At 36.1% G+C, this 22,660-nt stretch overlaps 1 protein-coding gene across 2 annotated transcripts in view; it reads left to right on the top strand.

Annotated features, from left to right (window-relative positions):
• Positions 1–22,660, top strand: part of LOC120771294 (tubulin beta-3 chain) — a 32,072-nt gene that overhangs the window by 3,404 nt on the left and 6,008 nt on the right. Inside the window, exon 1 of one of the 2 annotated variants that reach the window (XM_040099226.1) lies at positions 11,837–12,220. The exons of the other annotated variant lie outside the window; for it this stretch is intronic. Coding sequence (XP_039955160.1) covers positions 12,164–12,220 — 57 coding nt within the window. The 5' untranslated portion in view covers positions 11,837–12,163. Of the gene's footprint in view, positions 1–11,836; positions 12,221–22,660 lie in introns of those variants that run through there. 2 annotated transcript variants of the gene reach the window in all.

The raw sequence follows: 22,660 nt of genomic DNA, 5'->3' as shown, positions 1-22,660 counted from the left end.
TTAAAAGAAAGTAGGAAAGTCATTCCACCAGGATCTTAAAGTGATGGAAGAAAGGTATCAATATTAATGGGATCGTCGCTTGATGGCAGATTACTGCTAGTGCTTAAAAAGAAAAAGAGGCAACTGGGAAATTATAAAAGAAAAACTAAAAACAAGTGTTTTTGTCGTTTCATGCGTTCTGATACTTGTAATGTCAAATAGAAATAAAGGCTTAAAATAAACATTTTCTTTCCATCTTACAAAATCATTGACACTTCCATAAATTTTGAGCTCACATATATGTATGTATAATAAGTCTTAAATCTGGGGCAACAAAATCACTGTAGACCAGTGTTATCGAAATACACTAATCGCTACTCACAATCCGTTTATTGTTTCTGATAAAAATATTATAATTACATATACAACATAAATAATATAACTATTTCACATATATATTGCTCCAAAGAAATTGAGATGGATCGACTTATCGCACTCTCAGTATGAATAATAAACATGGACAATAAACGTTTATCATACTCGACACAGATCAAAATGTTAATACATATGCAAACCATCAACTACTTTGGGTCATAAATGCAATATGTCAGTATATCGTTATGCAATTTTTTTTTAATATTTCGCTAGAATCATTTTGCACTCATGGATTTGCAAATTAATGTCGACAAATGATCTGAAGGTATATGATGCTGAGTGAGTGTGTGTGTGCCGGCGTGCATTTATGTAATTATAATTATAAAACCAACACACACACATAAGCGTGGTAAAAAAGAAAACATTGCAAAAATAACAAATTCAACAAAAATTAAGCATAGCGTGAAAATGAAATACATAGAAGTATAAATATTATTTTTCAATTAGCAATCAGCGGGAGCATCAGTGGCAATTAAAGTTTATAATAACCCGAGGATAGGCGTCAACTTTAAAATGTCACGCACATAAAGTTGTAAGCTTACACAAAATTAAATGAAAATCAAAAACTTCAACACAGCAACACGTTTTATTTCTGACCCACCCGACTGTCGCCCACAAAAATTTATATGTTGCATATGTCGGATGGAGTTTCGGCGCACTGGTGAGGTGACACATTTGAATGGATGTTTGCGAACACGGCTGGTGAAAATTTCGTGCGATTTAAAGAAAATTTTACATTGGCGCAAATGGCCAAGCGGATTAGTTTCGGTCGCAAATGAAATAATAAAGCCACGGTCCACGCTATCTAGTACATATGCTCTGATTGGTAGCTGAGAGTGCTTTTTGTGCTGCCATAACACTAAGGATATGTAGTTCGGTACTGGTGTATATGGTAAACAGTGTTGCATTTTTCTGCAGAATAACATTTTCACAAGTGGTCAAATTCTCAAAATGCAACACAACACATACACAATTTTTACCCTCACAATGAATACATGGCGGTTGTGATTGTAACGTGTCCAGGTGTTTTGTTTTTCAATTTGCAAATTGCAATCCAATGTTTGCATTTCCATTCACATTTTCATACCGTCAGTCGGTATTTGTTTGCCTTAAAAGTGTTCAATTGCCCCTGTGTAGATGTGTCTGCTTACAATACTTGCATACATTAAACAATACATATGTGGAAGTTTGCGTGCTTGTCCATTAGTGTGCGGGTTGGAATAAAATCGGATGTGCCAGGGCATTAATTTAATCTGTTATCTAATTTTATGGAATTGAACCACTTGTTTTAACTTAATCAAACATCTCAATGAAACTTTGTACACGTGCCCTTGACACCCTGCGAAAGTTGATGTTGACGCTGAGCGGAATCTCACCATTGCCACGTTTTCATTATGTTATTCAGAAAACTATAAGAGGCCAAAAAGACAGAACACTGTAATTTAGGACAGAGTACACTACAGAAAGCGACATCTGTGACGTAAGATCAAAACAAACCAAACATTGAGTTCCAATCCTGCTGCCACTTCATTATACAGGGAGAAACACATACTCATCCCCATATAACGAGATGTTTAAAATTTGACAGGTCGCTTTAACGCTTAGCTTCCTTATTCAGTCTGGGGAAAGCAGAACTAACTGCACGGTGGTTAATGTCAATGATATCAGCTGCTGCACACTCTTATAGAAGATTTTACCTTCTCTATTTATGTAGCTCTGTAGCAAAGAATTACTATTTTCTCCAGCAATAGATTGAAGAAGTCACACGATAGGGAAGCTCGTTGTCTGAAACCTCGCCTGAGGTTCTCGGAGAGGTTCTTCCCGATCCTAACGAAGGGTTTGTCCGGAAAGTAATTAGACTGATTTTCTTCAGCTGCATCTGCGTTCCTCGCTAACAAACGAGCGGCAGGTCAGTTGTCTCCGAGCACCTGGAGAGACACGACAAAAATTTTCGCGCAACGTGTTTCTGAGGTACGCGATTAAAACTGTGTGAAACTCGGTAAATCTGCAACAGAGACGTTTTATATGATCAAGCAGGCTTATGGATCTCTGAGTATGATCCCAAGACAAAGAGACAATCTTCCGAGTGGCACACGCCGGCGTCCCCTCATTTCCGATCCTGATACTCATTTTCTTCTTTTAAATTGACTCAGTCCTATTACTTTCCGGACAAACCCTGTTGTTTTGCGGGGATACCAAATTCAGAGATAGCGGCATAGAGGCAGTTCCTTTTCGTGCGGCTTTAAAATCGACGCAGAGATGGTGTGTGTCGATCTTCCTTTCACGGGTCTTTTCCAAGATTTGACGCATGAAGAAAATCTGGTCGATAGTGGACTCCTTATATACGATATTAAGGAAGATTATCCTAAGATAATTGGCGCAGATTGTGGGGTCTAATTTTTGTGGAATTGGCAGAGCACACTGAGGTTCCCATCGTCGGGCAAGCTTTCTTTCAACCATATGTATTTATAATATAAATTTGCGCTCCTTTATGTGACCGCTGCAATAAATTTCATGGTATTTCTTGGACGATGGTGATGTCAGCCTTTACTTTTACGAGCACATCAACCAGGACATATAATGTTTTGCCAGGACCTGATGGTATTCCAGCTTTGGTCCTGGCAAGTTACAAAAGAATGAAATTTTTGGTTTCACCTGAACTTAGTCCATCCTTATTTGTTTAAGACGTCATTAATTGTTACTCTCGCTAACATCATAATAATCGCATAACACTACGCGAACAGCCGCAAAATCAAGGCACGAAATTAAAATAAAGAGATTTAAAAATCCGATTACAAAGTTCAAAAAAATTTTTTTAGTTTTTTGGTACATGAGTTCTAACGGGGTTTTCAATAAGAGCGCAACAAAAATTAAATTTATTAAGCCAAAAACGGTTTGGGACATCAATGAAATTCTTTATTCCTGTGAAAGTACATTCGATGCTATTATGTTTGGAAATCGATTTCTTTTGAGTGGCCACCACGGGCATATTTGCAGAATTTCACTTTCGATATTCGTACTAAGTTCATCACTCTTCGCTGGCTTGTTGGCATACATCACAAACTTGACGTAGCCTCACAGGAAGTAGTCTGACGGCGTCAAATCGAACGACCGAGACGGCCAGTTGACTGGGTCCTTTCGTGAGATAACACGTTCAAAACTTGGTTTTCAATAAATCGATTATGTCGTGCGCTGTATGGCTTCTGGCGTCGTCTTGTTGGATCCACGTATTGTTCAAGTACATATCATCCAAATCGGGCCAAAAATATTCGGTTATCATTGAGCAGTAGCGATTCCCATTTTCAGTAACGTGCAGGTCTTGATAATCACGGAAAAAGTACGGCCCAATGACGCCACCGCCCCATTAACCGCACCTAACTGTATATTATCGGGATACAATGGTGACCCATAGAGTACGTACGAATATCCTTTCACATGAATAAATAATTTCATTGATATCCCAAACTGTTTTTGTTTTATTTAAAAAAAATCTTTTGTATTGCTCTTATTTAAAACCCCGCTCTAAAGTTGAGGCCATGTGTGTTCTTTACTGGCGTAGACACCGCTTACGCGATTATAGCCGAATTAACAACAGCGCACAGTCCCTTCACCACCTAGTCTTTCCAACCGAGTGGAGCTCTTCCTCTGCATCCCTCGGCGGGTATTGTGTCGAATACTTTCAGAGCTGGAGTGTTTTCATTCGTAAGTACGACATGACCTAGCCGGCACAACCGCTGTCCTTTAATTCGCTAAACTATGTCAATGTTGTCGTATATCTCATACAGCTCATCGTTCCATCCATAAATCTTCCGCAAAACCTTTCTCTCGAAAACTTGTAACGTCGATTCATCAGATGTTGTCATCGTCCATGTCTCTGCGCCCGATAGCAGGACGGGAATAATGAGCGACTGCGATCAATTTAATTTTTAATTTATACTTCGCGTGTTTTTCGAATTCCTAAATTTTAGTTTCTATAAGTTAATAGTATTGTTAGTGACTTCTCAGCTAAATTTCAAGTCAAAATATTCATTAGTATTTGAGATTAGTATAGAGTTTGGTTTTTCTTTGTCGGGAGAGGACTTTACTTCTCAATTGCCTACTCAGTCCAAAGTAGCACCTGTTGGCAAGCGTTATTCTGCGTTGGATTTCGAACTCTCCAAGGGGCATTGAACAATCGCTCCTTTCATCCTTTCCCAAATAGGGAAACCCATTTATTGTGTAGTTACTATTGACGTCATACGGCTACCAGAACTTTATTCTAAAATTGTCTGGTTTGCTTGGCATGTATTGGGTGAATCTACACCTAGTATTCGGCGGAAAAAACTGCTCATCAACAGCAATATACGCACCAGGTTTATACATAACAATTTTGTGAATTTTCAATAAATAGTAGATATCATGGCAAATTTATTGGTTTGTAAAAGCCCATTTATTTCACTCTTCTTATCAAATCATATAAACTTCATAATTTCAGTAAAGCCATTTCGGCTCATTGTTTTCGAAAAAAACAGGAAATTATTACACCATGTTAGGAATGAAGGATGTAGTCATGTGTAGAAGTTAACGCAAGTGAGGAAAGTTCTCTGATCGCCATTCACTTGGGAGTGGCCAGAAACGATTCTTTTACATATGACTCAAGCAGCTCACGACTTTCGGTCTTTGACCAAGTACCCTCTGGGTAGCCTAAGAACATCCGTTTGAAGGCCAGCTAAAGTGAAAAGGCGAAACATCCCCTGCATAGGGTTGTGCGCTGGGTTTGGGACCCGCCACGTACAAAACACTCCAATGAAAAAGCAACAACAGCCTCGGATGAGAGACCCCCTTTTGATGACGACCACGGCAAACGAAATAAGGACTACGAATTGAGGGCATGCACCTGGAATGTCCGGTCCCTTAATTGGGAAGGTGCCGCTGCCCAGCTGGTTGATGTCCTCGTAAAAATAAAGGCTGACATCACCGCCGTCCAATAAATGCGATGGACGGGACAAGGACAGAGACGAGTAGGTCCTTGTGGCATTTACTACAGTGGCCATACAAAGGAGCGCAAATTTGGTGTGGGATTCGTGGTGGGAGAAAGACTGCGTCGCCGAGTACTATCATTCACTCCGGTGAATGAACGTCTAGCCACAATCCACATCAAAGCGAGGTTCTTCAACATATCGGTGATTTGCGCCCACGCCCCGACGGAAGAGAAGGAAGATGTGACCAAGATGCCTTTCATGAGTGCTTGGAGCGCACTTATGAGGGCTGCCCCCGCCACGTTGTCAAAATCGTGCTTGGCGACTTTAACGCCAGGGTGGGCAAAGAAGGTATCTCTGGCACTACGGTCGGTAAATTCAGCCTCCACGACGAAATATCTCCAAATGGGTTGAGGCTGATCGACTTCGCCGGGGCCCGAAATATGATTATCTGTAGTACTAGATTCCAGCATAAGAAGATTCATCAAGCTACCTGGCTGTCTCCGGATCGAAAAACTATCAACCAGATCTATCATGTTGTGATAGACGGAAGACACGTCTCCAGTGTTTTAGATGTTCGTGCGCTCCGAGGTCCTCACATCGACTCGGACCACTATCTTGTTGCAGCTAAGATTCGCACACGCCTCTGTGCAGCAAAAAACGCACGCCAACAAACACAAGGAAGGTTCGACGTCGATGAGGCTTGCACTCCTGATCTCTGACAGCACGCGTCAACAACTCGGTATAAGAGAACTGTGGGACGGCATTTAAAACTCCTTACGTACAGCTGCAACCGAAACCATTGGTTTTCGGAAAGTGCAAAAGAACAGCTGGTACGACGAGGAGTGCCGTGTCGCAGCGGAGAGAAAACAGACTGCCTACCTCGCAACGTTACGATCGACCACAACACGTGCGGGATGGGATAGATACCGAGAGTTGAAGAGGGAAGCGAGACTCATTTGCAGACAGAAAAAGAAAGAGGCCGAAATGCGTGAGTACGAAGAGCTTGATAAGCTGGCCGACAGGGGTAATGCTCGAAAATTCTACAAAAAAAATGCGGCGGCTTACAGAAGGCTTCAAGACCGGAGCATACTCTTGTAGAACCCCCAAAGGTGATCTAGTCACCGATGCCCAGAGCATACTTAGATTATGGAGTGAACACTTCTCCAGCCTGCTGAATGCCAGTGAACGCACAACACCAGGAGAAAGCGAACCCGATTCCCCAATAGGTGACGATGGAGCAGATGTTCCATTACCCGACCATGAAGAAGTTCGAATAGCAATTGCCCTCCTGAAGAATAACAAAGCAGCAGGGGCCGACGGATTGCCGGCTAAGCTATTCAAACACGGCGGCGAAGAACTGATAAGGAGCATGTATCAGCTTCTTTGTAAAATGTGGTCGGACGAAAGCATGCCCAACGATTGGAATTTAAGTCTGCTATGCCCAATCCATAAAAAGGGAGACCCTACAATCTGCGCCAACTACCGTGGGATTAGCCTCCTCAACAACGCATATAAGGTTCTAGCGAGCGTATTGTGTGAAAGATTAAAGCCCACCGTCAACAAACTGATTGGACCTTATCAGTGTGGCTTTAGACCTGGCAAATCAACAACCGACCAAATATTCACCGTGCGCCAAATCTTGGAAAATACCCGTGAAAGGAGAATCGACACACACCACCTCTTCGTCGATTTCAAAGCTTCTTTCGACAGCACGAAAAGGAGCTGCCTTTATGCCGCGATATCTGAATTTGGTATCCCCGCAAACCTAATACGGCTGTGTAAGCTGACGTTGAGCAACACCAAAAGCTCCGTCAGAATATTGATATTGATATCATCGGCCTCAACACCCGCGCCGTAAGTTCTGCTTGCTCCAGGCTGGACAAGGAAGCAAAAGAAATGGGTCTGGAAGTGAACGAGGGCAAGACGAAATATCTCCTGTCATCAAACAAACAGTCGTCGCGCTCGCGACTTGGCACTCACGTCACTGTTGACAGTCATAACTTTGAAGTTGTAGATAATTTCGTCTATCTTGGAACCAGCGTAAACACCACCAACAATGTCAGCCTAGAAATCCAACGCAGAATAACTCTTGCCAACAGGTGCTACTCCTTACTGAGTTGGCAATTGGGAAGCAAAGTCCTCTCTTTACAAACAAAAACCAAACTCTATAAGTCACTCATAATTCCCGTCCTGCTATATGCTGCAGAGGCTTGGATGATGACATCAACTGATGAGTCGACGTTGCGAGTTTTCGAGAGAAAAGTTCTGCGGAAGACTTATGGTCCTTTGCGCGTTGGCCACGGCGAATATCGCATTCGATGGAACGATGAGCTGTACGAGATATACGACGACATCGACATAGTTCAGCGAATTAAATGACAGCGGCTACGCTGGCTATGTCATGTTGTCCGGATGGACGAAAACACTTCAGCTCTGAAAGTATTCGAGGAAGACCTCCACTCCGTTGGAAGGACCAAGTGGAGAAGAACCTGGCTTCGCTTGGAATATCCAATTGGCGCCACGTAGCGAAAAGAAGAAACGACTGGCGCGCGGGTGTTAGCTCGGCTATAATCGCGTAAGCGGTGTCTACGCCAATTAAGAAGAAGAAATTAGGAATAAAAAATTTACATCCAAGTATTAATACTTTACCTTCTCCTCTTCAAATAAAGCATTGTAAAAATTGTAATTGTAATTGCATAAGAAACTCTTTAGAAGTGCCCTACTTGACACTGTAATCAGTCAATACTACTATTGTCTACCCGTTTTCATTGAAACAGGCGTTGAGATAATTATAAAACATTTTATTCTGAGACATTAAATATATTTTTTAATAATTAAGCGAAGATTTTTTCTCACAGATAATTTTTTATAAACAATTTTTATATAGCCAAAACTTTCGTCAAAATTCGATTTTTTCTTTTGAGAAATCGCCATTTTCTGTCAAAAGATTTTATTTTGCTTATTCCCTCGATTTGTTTTCCTAGATTTAACATTAATTTAACAAAAACTGTTTGTTTTTTTTTTAATTTCAAAGGATTCAGTTCAGAGGTATGGTGGTCAGAGCAAAACGTCTTTTTTGAGAGAAGCTCCCGGAGATCAGCTATAGTTCCTTTCCAAATAAATATTTTTAAGAATACTAAGTCTTAAAATACAGTTAAGCGATACCATAATAGGTGTAATAATTTTTGGACCAATAAATTTCAAAGCTTCTTTCAGCTTACAGTTAGAAGTAAATAACCCCTTAAAAATTTCTGATGTTCGAATATCCCATCAAAAAAACCACATGAAGAATTTCCTTGTTTCTTCAGTAAGGAAGATGAACTCTTTTTTTGTAATGACGTAAAAGGTTTATTTGAAGAAATTGGTATTCATTGTAATACAACTGAACTGCGTTTTAAAATATCTATTGTATATTGAATCTCAAATGGATTATATGTATCTTTTAACTTTTTTCACATATCATGAGGTATATCGTGGAGTGTATAAACAACTTTTTTCGGAATTTTTTAATGACATCTGTCGCAGAAATGGCTGGGTGAATGAGATGCGTTTTTTCACTGGCGGACACGATTTCTCATGTTTGGATCACCTGAAACACAAAACCCAATTTATTCTTAAAAAGTTCGTAAATGGTTATCGTCCCTAGTAGAATAATGAAAAAATTTTGATAACTAAAAAAGTAATTAACGTTTTTTTTTTAATTTTCCGCATGTTTTTTACATAACATTTGTCATAACATTGTCAATAAATTATAAAAAATTATGAATCTAGCAGGAACGATAGCCAGTCGTTTTGTGAACATTAAAAAAAATTAAGCAAATTGGTTGAGTAGTTCGACCGGAATCATGTCGGGCAGTTTAAAAAAGTGTGTGTTTGAGAAAAACACGTTTAAAGTTTGATGTGTGCACTCTGAGCGCTCCAAACGTCGAGCGATATTATTATTTTTGGGCCTTTTTCGAAACCTTCCAATGGTAAAGTGGATTTTTACATAATTTTAAGGGTATAAGGGAACAGAAAATGCAAAAAACAAAAATTTTGAAAAATATTACCCTACAAGACCTTAATAAATTATTGATATGTAAAATGTTTGTGTATTTTATTGGCCACTATTTACACATACAAGTACATCAAAGCAAATTGAAAACTGTTTTCTTATTCTTATTCTTACTTTGTGTGGTGCTGTAATTAATTCGATGTTTATACATCTTCTTACAATAGGCAATTATTTGACCGTTTTAAATAAATTTCAAAACTCTGTCTCACATACTTCAGAAAAATAATTTTTCTCAAATCTTTTTTTATTGAATTAATGTATGTAGATATATTTTTTCCTTTAAAATCTCAACCCAAACAGTTAACTTACCTTTCACTTACCAAGAAATGTCGTACAAATCCATTGATGCTTTGAACTCAGAACCACCTCAAGTTTTGGGACGCATATATACTTGCTTTGCTTCTAATTTTGGCTCGAGAAGCGACAATCTTGATACTTTATTTGCCTAAAAGATCAGTACAGCTTTCGACTTTTTCATTAGAAACAACCAAAGTTGCTATTTATGTACCTTCGATGACTACACATGCAAATGCACATTTAAATATGTGTGAGTGCGGATAAGGAGCTGCTTTGTACTATACATATGTACGAATATATATTTACCAATATATGCCTTAAGTTATTTTTGAAAATTAATTTAAGTATATACTTACATGATGTAGTGCATTAAGGTGGTACTGCAAATACAATCAGAATTATACCAATACCACTATTACGTCCGTCGCCCAAAACATGTTCGCTTCTTACAAGAAATCAAAACCTTTGGCTGATATAAATTCATTAGTAAACAACTATTTGGCATAAAGATTCTAACAGTTCTGAATACTCTTGCTCGATTGTCAGACGAAATTAGAATCTTTGTTTCAAAACTAATGTTCATCTATTTACTCAGCTAATCCTTTCCCAATTTGAGAAACTCTTTTTTGGTATTTTATTTATTTCTTGTATATACATACATACTCTTTGTACCTTTTTTTCCAAGGGTTGATGTGTGGTAGAATAAATATTTGCCTGTGATCTGATGTGGTGCCGTTCGCACGACAATCGGCTCTACGTAACCGGAACGGACTAGCATTTTCTATCCGGTCGGGGCTGCCAACTTGGCAGAATGCTGCAGCTACAAAAACCACAAAAAACATCCGGAAATTGTAACTAATAGTAGTGCGTTGCGATTTTTACAGTGGATAAAAATATCGAACAAAGAATTTGTCTCAAATTTTATATTTCTAACCAAATTTCGTGTGCGGAATCGTTGCGAATGTTGGAAAAGGATTACGGTTATTCAGTTTTAGCAAAACCACAAGCCGACGAGTGGTTCAAAGCCCTCAAAACGGTCAAGAGTCGTTGAAGACATGCCTTGGTCTGGACAACCTTCGACCTCTTCAACTGATCAAAATATTAAAAAAGTAAAGGACATGGTTCCTGAAAATCGTCAAGCCAGCGTTAGAGAGATGGCAAGAGAGCGCGACATCTCTAGCGAGCCTGTTCGAATGATTTTGGGTATTATTCGCGTTCTTGCTCAACTTGTCCCGATTAAGCTGAATTTGTTTCAAAAAGAGTACCGTAGATGTCCTTGATCGTGCGAATTACGATCCCACATAGATGGAAAGCAAGGCTCGGTGTGATTTTTTTTTGTTCCCCAAACTGAAATTGCTGCTCCGTGGAACCCGTTTTCAGTCGATCGAACAGATAAAACAAAACTCGCTGAATGAGCTAACGTCCATTCCAAAATGTGCTAATGAAAAGTGTTTGAGTACTGGAAAAATCGTTGGAATAAAAGTATTAGATTACATCTGGTGGGGATATTTTGTATTTTATTTACAATTTCCGGGTTTAATTTTGTCACAATTTATGCTTCAGAACTACTTCACAATATATAATATATTTTTTTCTACCTATAAATTTAACTCTAAAATTGTTTAATTTATGATAGAAGCTACACATTTCACTTACCTACTTAATTAACTGTTACTTAACTTTATTTTTCTCAGTGCTAATGTCAGTATTGTACGATCGCTGATTGCATCTCGTGCAATATTGTCACTCATTCTTTTACTTGGGAGTATTCGCTCAACTTCAATTTCGCTTGACGGTGGCATATATTTAGCTCTCAATGGGTGCAAAGTCTCAACGAAGTGCGCTCATCTCCACCACCCAACCCAATACTTCTTAGTATGTATGTGTATAACATGCATTAATATATATAACACGCACACCATGAAATGCTAATATACACAAATACGAATATGTAAGTATTATGTGTGTAGAAATTTACTCACCCATTATATGACACATGTGGCGTGCGGCGAACTCCGTCTGCGTGTATGGTATTTACTTTTGCCGGCAACCGGCGTATGCTTCATGCTGGCACAGCGCATTCCACTCATGATCAGTTCAGTTTCGTACGTCGAGTTGTAACCAAGTGCTTTGCCCACAACTGTTCCGTTCTCTGCTCCAACATTTATATCAAAGTATCACCGGAGTTTTCTTTGTGCGCAGGATATACCAACAATTGTGTATCTTCAAATCCATACTAATTGAAATTAAACCAAACGTGTGTGTGGTCCGAAATTTGAATCGAGTAAAATTTAATTAAAAATCTGCTAAAAAGCGTCGAGGATTTTCACAGGCGAATCCGAATTTCTGAGCGCAGGAACACAAAGCAATAAAAACAGCACTTAAACGTTAATTTGCGAGTTTCCTGTCGGAGCTAAATAAATACACTTTTAACGAAATGAGGGAAATCGTGCACTTGCAAGCCGGTCAATGTGGCAATCAAATCGGTGCTAAGGTAAGTGGGAATTTCTCGAAACTCGATCATCGATCGTTTGGCGACCGTTCGACTGATCCAAGCTCAACTCTATCAACTCGCAAACGCTCGAGCGAGTTTCCTTTTTTCGCATTGTCAGCGGTGATCATAAAACGAGCAACAAAAAAGTTGAAAAATGTATTGCATTTTAATTTCGGTCAGGCAAAGTTTCGTTGTTTGCTTCTTTTCATAAATTTTGGCTGTATTTTAGGCGCGCGCACATTGTGGCAGGCTGCAGCTTGTACTGCGATTCTCTTTGTTTTTTGGTTACTATTGCTTTTGATTGTTGCTTTATTTTAATGTTTTTTATTTGCGTCAAGTTTTCGTTGCGTTGTGCTTTTGCGGTGCGGATCGTAGAATTTCTGAGGCAAAACCGCGCTTGCGCACTTTTAGGTAATTTGGAGAAAATCCAGTTTTGTCAGCGGATTTCCTTAGTAATTTTTTAAATTATCAGTAGCCACGAAGTGTATGCCATGTGTACATATGTTTATTTGTGGCGAGCTTTGCATTTTTAGTTGAACGTGCGTAAATGCCTTTGCAATATTGGTAAAGAAGCTGATTGATGATCTCAACCACTGAAAATCAATGTCAAGGATTCCTGTACATAATTGAAAAATCGCAATGCAACATTTTTGAAATTCCAAAGAAAAATATTTTTAATTAATTCGCATTATCATAACAATTGGAATAATAGTTATAATTAATAACGTAATACATACTTTTGCTAGATTCGACTTCAAGATAGTGATCCAATCAAAGAATCTAAAAATTGTAACGAGGTTTTATATTTATAGAATATTAAATTCATTTTTAAGGTGCCAACGAAAGCAGCCGAGAAAGCAAATATTTTGTTTGCCAATTGAAGGCCTCAAATTGAATTTCCCCGTTGCTTAGGTTACTTGCGATAACCAGCTTCTCTAACATCAAATAAATAAACTGATCTTCAAACGCATATTAAATGATTCACAAACATATTTATACGTACTCATACACAAAATTCGAGCGATCTTTAAAGAATTGTGTGTTTACCCCACACATGACTGAAAGGTCCGTGGCGGCTGTATGGAAATCCACACAGTCATACGTACTTTCAGAGCAGAAGTACATCTACGCATATGTGTATATTCAAATGTGTAATCGATTTAGTAGGAAATTACCTATCGTAGTATATACATATGTATGTAACATGTCATACAAATGCATGTAAATGCCTCAAAAAATATAAGTATGCAATTTATGTACTTAAATGATTTCAATCGGCCTGATGCATATTTCCACTTTTTATGCTCTATACAATATTGTAAATTTGTAATAATATGTTTGTATGGATAGGTAATAAAGGTAATTATTATCAACATGAAATAATACTTAGTGATTATATACATGCATATGTATTTCGGCATTTCATTGTAATTCTAAGTATTTATATAAATACTTCATTAATCAATTCTCAAGGAGCTTAATATTGTTATTATGTATGTATAAGTTTGTCACGAAATTTGTAACACTTAAAAGGAAACGCCAGAAAATCTATAATTGATCAGCGTTACGAGCTGAGTCGATTTTGCCATATCTGTCTGTCCTGAAAATTTGCATCAGTATTTTTCTCCCCAAGAAGCGGTTCCGCCATATTGAGCCACTATTGGAGGAGAAATTCATGAAATTTGGCATAGAATGTTTTAAAAGACAACGCTACAGTCTTTGAATTTTTGAAAAATTTCAGATGGGATCACTTTAGGATATAGCTGCCATACAAACAACCGAAATCATGTTCTTTTAGACAAAAATTTTTCATTTGTCTGGGGTATTCTAGTTTCCGCGCAATCGTTAACGATAAGGTTTTTCTTGTTTTTGTTTTGATAAGGCCTACAAATATGAGTAATTTTTAGCGATTTTCGATAAAATTTTATGTGGTGCACATTTTATTTAAAGAAAATAGTAATGAATACAATAACATAGGTAGAGAAGTGGACAATAGTAAATGTTAATGTTGTGATAAAAATATGATTAGATCGAGTAAGAATAAGAATAATATGTTTATTCATAAATTTTGCTTATGGGCGGTTTATATACCATGTTAAAATTTCTTTTACTAGTCAATAACTAGTTTAAGATTCTGATATGAATATACATTATTATATGTATATGAAAATAAGTCTGTAGATTCCAAAGCATACGGGGATCGATTAGCCTACCCTTGTATACATATCATATTGATTGAAATTTGAGAGATGCACTGTGATCTGTGCCCCATATAACATGTTAGAGCTTTGGCTCGGATAATACTGTAAATTGTTTAAAATTATAGAGGCTAACTAAATGATAGTACTAGTTTCTAGTTTCTAAGTTGGTTTCTAAGTTGGTAATTTTAATTGGAATAACTCATATGTACTCACATATATATCGAACTTTATATACAAATATACTATATCAATTCAATACTATTTATGAATATATTTTCTTTAAAGACTAGACGCATCAGCATATCTTATACGATGACTTTACTTTAGTCTAGCAAACTGTCTCATATTTCTTTATCTAATAAACACAATCAACGCACATATGTATGTACATATGTACTATACATAGGTGCATGCTTGTTATGTACATACATATGTGAGTGAGTGCTATCATATATTAAACATTCAGTTGCCTAAAATCCATATTTTGATATTCAGCCAAGTAATCGGAAACGGCTTGCATTTGAGAAACCATATCGCAGAATAGAAGGAGATATGTATATTGTATGTATGTGCATTTATTGGCATAAGAATATACTTAGGACATAAATACATGTGCAGTTACATGTACATACATAAGTATATACATACGCACGCTCAATCTTCAGTTTCAAATTACCACAACAGTGCGCAGAATATCGGGGTCTAGGCTTGAAGTATCGCAAGTTTGAACCTTAACTCGTTGGTTTTTGTAAGTATTACTTGTGTTCTAAGTATGTATGTTCTTTTGTATGTATGTTTTCAATTAACCTCATTTGAAATCTTCATATAGTGTACATGTATGTATAAAACATTTCGTAAGAACACATATGGAAATGCAAATTCTTAATAACCTTATGCAATGACACACAAAGATAAGAATATTCCGTTGGGTTAATAAAATGCAGACATAAATGACTCAAGTAGACACGACGAAGCAAGTGCAATAAAAGTATTTGACTACTTTGCTTACACAAATGTTTCAGAATGACTCATCGGCCAGTAGGCGACATGCGGAAGTAATGTCCATACAATCACCTCGTGTTATTCAGGACGAGCTCAAATTACGAGAAGTTTAAGCATAAACACAATGCATATCCAAACATGCGGAAAATAAGTGTATGTAGATAGACAAGTGTTTTTAATTAATGATTTCATTTATAGGTCTTCTTTACAAAATTTCGTTTTACATACATATCCTTAAAATTTGGGAATAATCCGGCTAATGGACTATATATTTATACAACCATATATTTATAGTGACAGCTTTATTTTTAGAAACACTTTCATAATATAGATTACTTTTTTCAAATCTAATTGGAGCTTAGCCGTACTAAATGATTTCTATGAAACTCTAAAAAACCAAAAGAACAAACAATTCCTAAACAGAAAAATGTTAACTTCTACTGCATCAGATCGATATTCGAAAAGCTAAAGAACTAGCTTGCGTACATTCAGACAGACGGACATGGCCATTGTCAAAATGCTCTTATGAAACTTTACATACGTTCATATGAAGAGTGTACTAACCAAACAACTGGTAGAAACTGGTATGAGAGGAATTTCGATTCAAACTGTAAATGTCTTGAGAACTAAAAACCACTAATATTGGCCATTTCAATTATTTAACATTGTTTAATTTAAAGTAAGAGTTCTGTATCTTAAAAAACACCCTTTTTATCATAAATACATTTATGTTTGTTAGTGTAATAATGTTAACCCTGCACCAAATCGAAGAAATATAGTAAAAAAGTGCTTTGTTTTATTGAGCTTCGCGTGTTTCTTTCGAGTTCATTGTCATTGCCGTGAATTATGGTTGCAACGAATATGAATTTTATACATTGCATGTAAATAATTATCTCCAACTCATATAACGATTATTTCTGAAACGAGAACATAAACAAATACATATGTAAATAGAAGGGGTATTCAGAACGAACTTGTTAATCTGGTAATTCGTTAGTTGATAAATACTCAGTAGTGAGTGTAAATTTTGTTCCAAAATAGCTGATTCAATTTTATTAAATACTTACTTTTGAAAAAGTTGTTAGAAACGGTTTTGTAGTGGACAGCAAATGCATTCTTTCGCAATGAATCAAGTTAACTTTTGAGACAACAACGGAAAGCAAGCATCCGAGTGATGAGCCAATTTAACGAAAAAGCTATCATGCTTGACAGTCTTGTACTTCAATACTCGATAAAATTTGTTAATTTTACAAAAACAAAACGCACGTAAAAAACTGCCGAGTAACGTCTAAAGAATTTACAAAGCTGGTCTGAATACCCCTGAAGTAATCAGATAATTTATACCCACGGTACATTCATTTTTATATACTCGTATTAAAATGAACAATGGCATTGCACAATCCCAAAATGTTGGCTCCAAAGAAATATTTCCAAATGTTTGTTATGTTCACATATAAATAATTCTTCAATAATGTATTATACATATGTATATTTTTTATAGAAAAACGTCAATGCACTCATAAAAATAGAAGGAGTTTATCGGTGGTCAATCGAAAAAAGGAGTATGTGGTAAATTTTTATAACTAATTCACTAGTTGCATTGGATTTATCTTCTAAAGTATATAAACATCACGAACATAAGTCAGATGCCTTGGTCTTCCACTGACCTAAACATGAGCCTTTACAACTATAAACTGAGTTAGCCCTCCTACAGCCTTACGCTTTTATATGACATATTTGTGGACTATACACACATATGTGCATATGCACAAAAATGTAATGTGGGATAACCGATTACTAATTTATTATTGACAGAAAAAGTTTTCATATGATCGACTTATGAAGTTTGTCTAACTGCATTTTATGACGGGATATGAATATGACATATCGTACTAAAATTAATTATACGATGCTGCAAATACCAGCAGTTAATTGCCGCTGTATATTTTTATAATTTCATTTTTAAAATGTCTAATCTGGCGCGAATATTTCCAGCTGAGGAATTTTTGAGGTTACTTGCAGTCGAGCTCGCTCTTTCTTTCGTTTTTATATTGGCACAGTTGCATTACCAAAGCAATTCGAATGTACATACCCGTACAAATGCATACATATACATAAGCACACATATGTATGTAACTGTATGGGTACAATAGTTTTGCACAAGTTTAGGCTGCAAGTACCATACATTGTGCACTGATTTGGAAATATTTCATGTCTTTGTTAAAAGAAAAGATTGAAATGAAAGGCGTACGAACCCACACTGATGCAGATAATCATTGTTTTTGTTATTGTATGGTGAAAAAGTAGTTGCAGACGAAACTGTCCGGAGTAGATACATATGTATGTGTGTACATAAATGCTAAGTTATCAATCAAAATAATTAATTAACGCTCATTAAAATCAAAGGACTGTTATGGTGAACAAAGTCTGGACTGTTTAATTATTATTAAAAATTGTATTTTATAAAATATAGTTTTTCAATATAATCACAGTCACGCTCCTATACAGAAATGCATATGCAGTGTACTGTTTCCCATATCTCAAGTATTAGCACTCAAATGGTGATCCCATCATATTATTTATTAAATTAAATTGTTTTTTTCGTATCATCTCTTTATCGGCAACACTGTGATCAAAACTATCGTATATTCGAGTATGTGCATATGTATGTAAATTACGGAGGTACGCCTCAAGTACGGCGACTGAAGAAATGTGAAATTAATCTTTTATGTACTCGGAACCGGTACTACTATACTTGTAGGCCGTCACGTATACATATCAGTCTCAATTGCAACTTATTATAAAATTTTAAATTAAAACTGTTTTCCTATGCCCTAAGATGATAAGATAAGAGCAGATGTACTATTTACTTCCAGCCTTATATGTACTATATCCATGATAACACGCAAACCTTACCACTTAAGTTTTTTAAATTTTTTTTTAGAGTTTTTCGTTCGTTCGGGATTTTCCTCAATTTTGTTCTTTTTTATGTTCTTAGTAAGCATAAGTAAACTAAATTATATTATCTAATTATAATAATAGTTTTTAATTTATTACGTTTAATGAGTAAAACACAAATTAGCCTTTCTGTGCTTATACTAAAGCGGCCAATTTTATTGTTTTTAAAGTGATACATATACTAAACTTCGTGTTTCAATTAAAATAAAAAATTAAACAAAGTATTAATTTCAATTATAGTGTAATAAATTCAAAAAATAAAAAATATACTTTTTTCATCGCATGTCAGTCTCTTACATTTCGAACTCATTTTGTAAAGCTCATTATCTTTCAACTGATTTATCTATAGCTGAATGTGTTTTGTTTTTAATATTTTTGAAATATGATGTCATTAACTTATTTCTAAATAAAAAATTTCAATACCACAAACAGTACTGCTATAAAGTGTTGTCAAATATGTACAATACTTGGAAATTTTGAGTGGTAAGATTTGCGTGGCCACGTTTGTATAATCTTCTGTCATATTTCAAAACTTTCAATTCTTCCGAAAGCAATTACCTACTAAAGTGTCTTGGCCCTCTTACAAAAGGGAAATTTCAAATATCCAAAAATTAAATTAATGGCTAATTGCAAATAAGAAGCAGTATATTTGGAAGACGAACGTATTGATTCATACTTACCTACAAGCGCCGATAGATATGAATGGTATGTAGCTTTCGCGCGGAAGAAATCGTTTGATAGTATAATATTTACTGTCCTTCTTTCCGCTTCTTAACGCCACTTGAGTGCGATCTATTTGGGTGGGAAATCACTGACGCACACTTGTGTGCGTATGCTTCAGTGATGTACATTATTTCAGAACCTTTCTAAAGTATGGTACAATCGTCGCAATTTCTTTATTTTATGCTTCACTGTTCCCTCTAATTAAAATTAACACAGCAACGGGCGCTGCTGTGGCCAGGCCAGCGCTGTAGACATCGCCAAGAAACGACCAGCAACCCAAGACAACGGCCAATGACCGTCTGTGGAAAAAAGGTCTATCCACGAATACGCCGACATACATATGTATATAAAAACATGCATGCAACGTGACTGTAAATTTGTGCTAGCAGCGAAAAGTTGAAACAATTCAAAAAGTCAAGTAAAACATAGTAAAATGTGAGAGAAAGTAAAAATACTCGCATTATTGACACAGAGGTTTTACAAAAAGCTTATAACATATTGCGCGCTGTCTAAAGTGTTTAGAATAAATTCAGTCTATGATATGTAGTATACCCATACAATATACATATGTATGTCACATTATATACAACTGTATTAAAATGATGCCTCATCAATACAGGTAACTTTATTAGCCTTTATTTCAAACCCACCAAAGTGAAAATAATAGAAAGTGAGTCGTTAGGGGGCAATCATTAAAACATGAGCAGTTAGTAGGGTACGAGCACATGTCCCTTATATAATTGTTTGAAAGTCAGGATTGGCAATCTACTTGATACCTGTATTTTTGTATAGGTAAAGTGCTATAAAGGCCTCCTTACATTCATACCCATGTCAAGGTGGAAAATGAAATGAATAATGAAAGAAAACTGAGAAAATTTAATGAAATTATTGCAAATATTCATCGATCTATTCGCTGGCCATATAAATGTTGTTGCTATATTTTTATTGACATTACTGGCGTTTTTGTTGCTTTCCCTAAGAATTTAAGCCTTGTTTGAATTAAAACATTATTATAATAGTAATGAGTACATAAAATTTTAAGCAGTTAATTAAATATTGTTTTTGTATTTGTTTACAACGAGTAGGCAGTAAACCTTTGCTCATTTTCAGCGTTGTAATTTTGTTTTAATTATGGCAATAAACACTTTCTCCAAAAACGAAACAAACGCATTTGCTCTCTAAATGCCGTCCAAGTAGACATACATATGTAAAGTATACATATGTACATATGATTCGATGTGTTTGTATGAATGTACACATGCGAATTTCGAAATAATTTGAAAAACGAATGAGCTTTGTCCAGTTATTAATGTATCTGATGGCAGATTGTACTTAGAAAAAGAGTCGTCTGCAAGCATGCATAATAAATTTTCAGAACAATAATAATTAAAGAGATCATCATACGTACTTCTTAATTACATATATGACAAAATCAATCGAGTGATGAAAACAAACAGTATTTCTACATTTTTGTGGATCAATTGACTGGAAAAACGATTTTCGAATTTGTAAGTATGGTACATTCTACTACTGGTACTATTTTTATAAGTAAATATTAAATTAAATTAATTCTTGAGCATAAATAAACTTACCATTACTGAGAGAGAGAGAGAGAGGATTACTGCATTTCTTGAAATTAAAAACATCACATTCTCGCATTTGAAATGTTTCCCTTTTTTCAGTATTTCTAATTACCGCACTTCGTTTACCCTTTCTCATTTTAATGAACATAAATCTTTCAATTTTAAAGCTCTTGAACGCTGCGAAGCGTTGCATCGAAATTGAGATGCTGCACCGTCATCTAACTGATGTTCCAGAAGCCACAATGACTTCTTACATAACATATGTACATAAATACATAGGAAAGAACTAAACATACCTATGTACATCAATAGTACATACGAAAGAATATAAATAAAATAATAATATGTGTGGTATAATGCACAAAACGTTCAACTGTAACAAATTAGTATAAAAATCTTTCAATTGCTCATTCATATCTGATTTCTAAAGATCGAGATGTGTGTATGGCCCATCCAGCTGAGAATGAACTCACTCATATCGGGGTAAGTGCATCATTACAGACAGCCAGCACACTTTAAAGTATATTAATTGCCATTGGAATTTAACCCAAAAGCACAGTTAAGTGTAGCTATTCATATGTTTTAGAGAAGTTATTCACCATGATTATTATTGCTAGCTAATTGCTTACATCCGATATTAGTGTTTCCTTAATTGAAGTAATTATAGCCTAACAATATCGGATAAACGAAAATGTACCTGCTTACTATATCTCGCTGAAGCTTAAATGACATTGAAAATATTTCTTCAGAAACCTATTAGCACTACCCTTTGCGCATAAAAAATCATGACATGCAACACACAATTAAATATTAAACTATATAGTTAAAGTGACATGAAAGAGTCACATTGAATCCCCATAGAATAACATGATTATGTTTTTATACTCTCGCAACAAAGTTGCTAAGGAGAGTATTATAGTTTTGTTCACATAACGGTTGTTTGTAAGTCCTAAAACTAAAAGAGTCAGATATAGGGTTATATATACCAAAGTGATCAGGGTGACGAGTAGAGTTGAAATCCGGATGTCTGTCTGAACGTCCGTCCGTCCGTGCAAGCTGTAACTTGAGTAAAAATTGAGATATCGTCATGAAACCTGGTACACGTATTTATTGGCTCCATAAGAAGGTTAAGTTCGAAGCATATTTTGACGTAATTTGTTTGGAAAAGTGGGCGTGGCCCCGCCCCCTACTAAGTTTTTTGTACGTATCTCGGAAACTACTATAGCTATGTTAACCAAACTCTACAGAGTCGTTTTCTTCAGGCATTTCCATATACAGTTCAAAAATGGAAGAAATCGGATAATAACCACGCCCACCTCCCATACAAAGGTTATGTTGAAAATCACTAAAAGTGCGTTAACCGACTAACAAAAAACGTCAGAAACACTAAATTTTGCGGAAGAAATTGCAGCTGCACCCAGGCTTTTTTTAAAAATTGAAAATGGGCGTGGCCTCGCCCACTTATGGACCAAAAACCATATCTCAGGAACTACTATACCGATTTCAATGAAATTCGGTATATAATATTTCCTTAACACCCTGATGACATGTACGAAATATAAGTGAAATCGGTTCACAACCACGCTTTCTTCCAATATAACGCTATTTTGAATTCCATCTGATGCCTTCTCTGTATAATATCTATATAGTACATTAGGAACCAATGATGATAGCGGAATAAAACTTTACAAAAATACGGTATTTGAAAAATATGTAAATGACTGATAATGAAATCTCGATTATCACTTTATCGTGCTAGAGTATAAAATGTTCGGTGACACCCGAACTTAGCCCTTCCTTACTTGTTTTTTTTTGCAATATTTCCATTATTGGTGGCTAAAGTGGTACACCGAGAAACTAAAAGATCGTTCACTCAGAGCTGCGCAATTCCGGGCGATTTTGTTTGCATCTGTACCTGGTAAAGTACTACTGTTGGCCGTGTGTGTTCGATGGATCTTCTTCTTCAATTTTTT

This window comes from Bactrocera tryoni, chromosome 3, assembly GCF_016617805.1.
Source record: "Bactrocera tryoni isolate S06 chromosome 3, CSIRO_BtryS06_freeze2, whole genome shotgun sequence".
NCBI classification, from domain to species: domain Eukaryota; kingdom Metazoa; phylum Arthropoda; class Insecta; order Diptera; family Tephritidae; genus Bactrocera; species Bactrocera tryoni.
The sequence above is the reverse complement of the archived record's forward strand: the minus strand, read 5'-3'. Positions and strand labels throughout refer to the sequence as shown.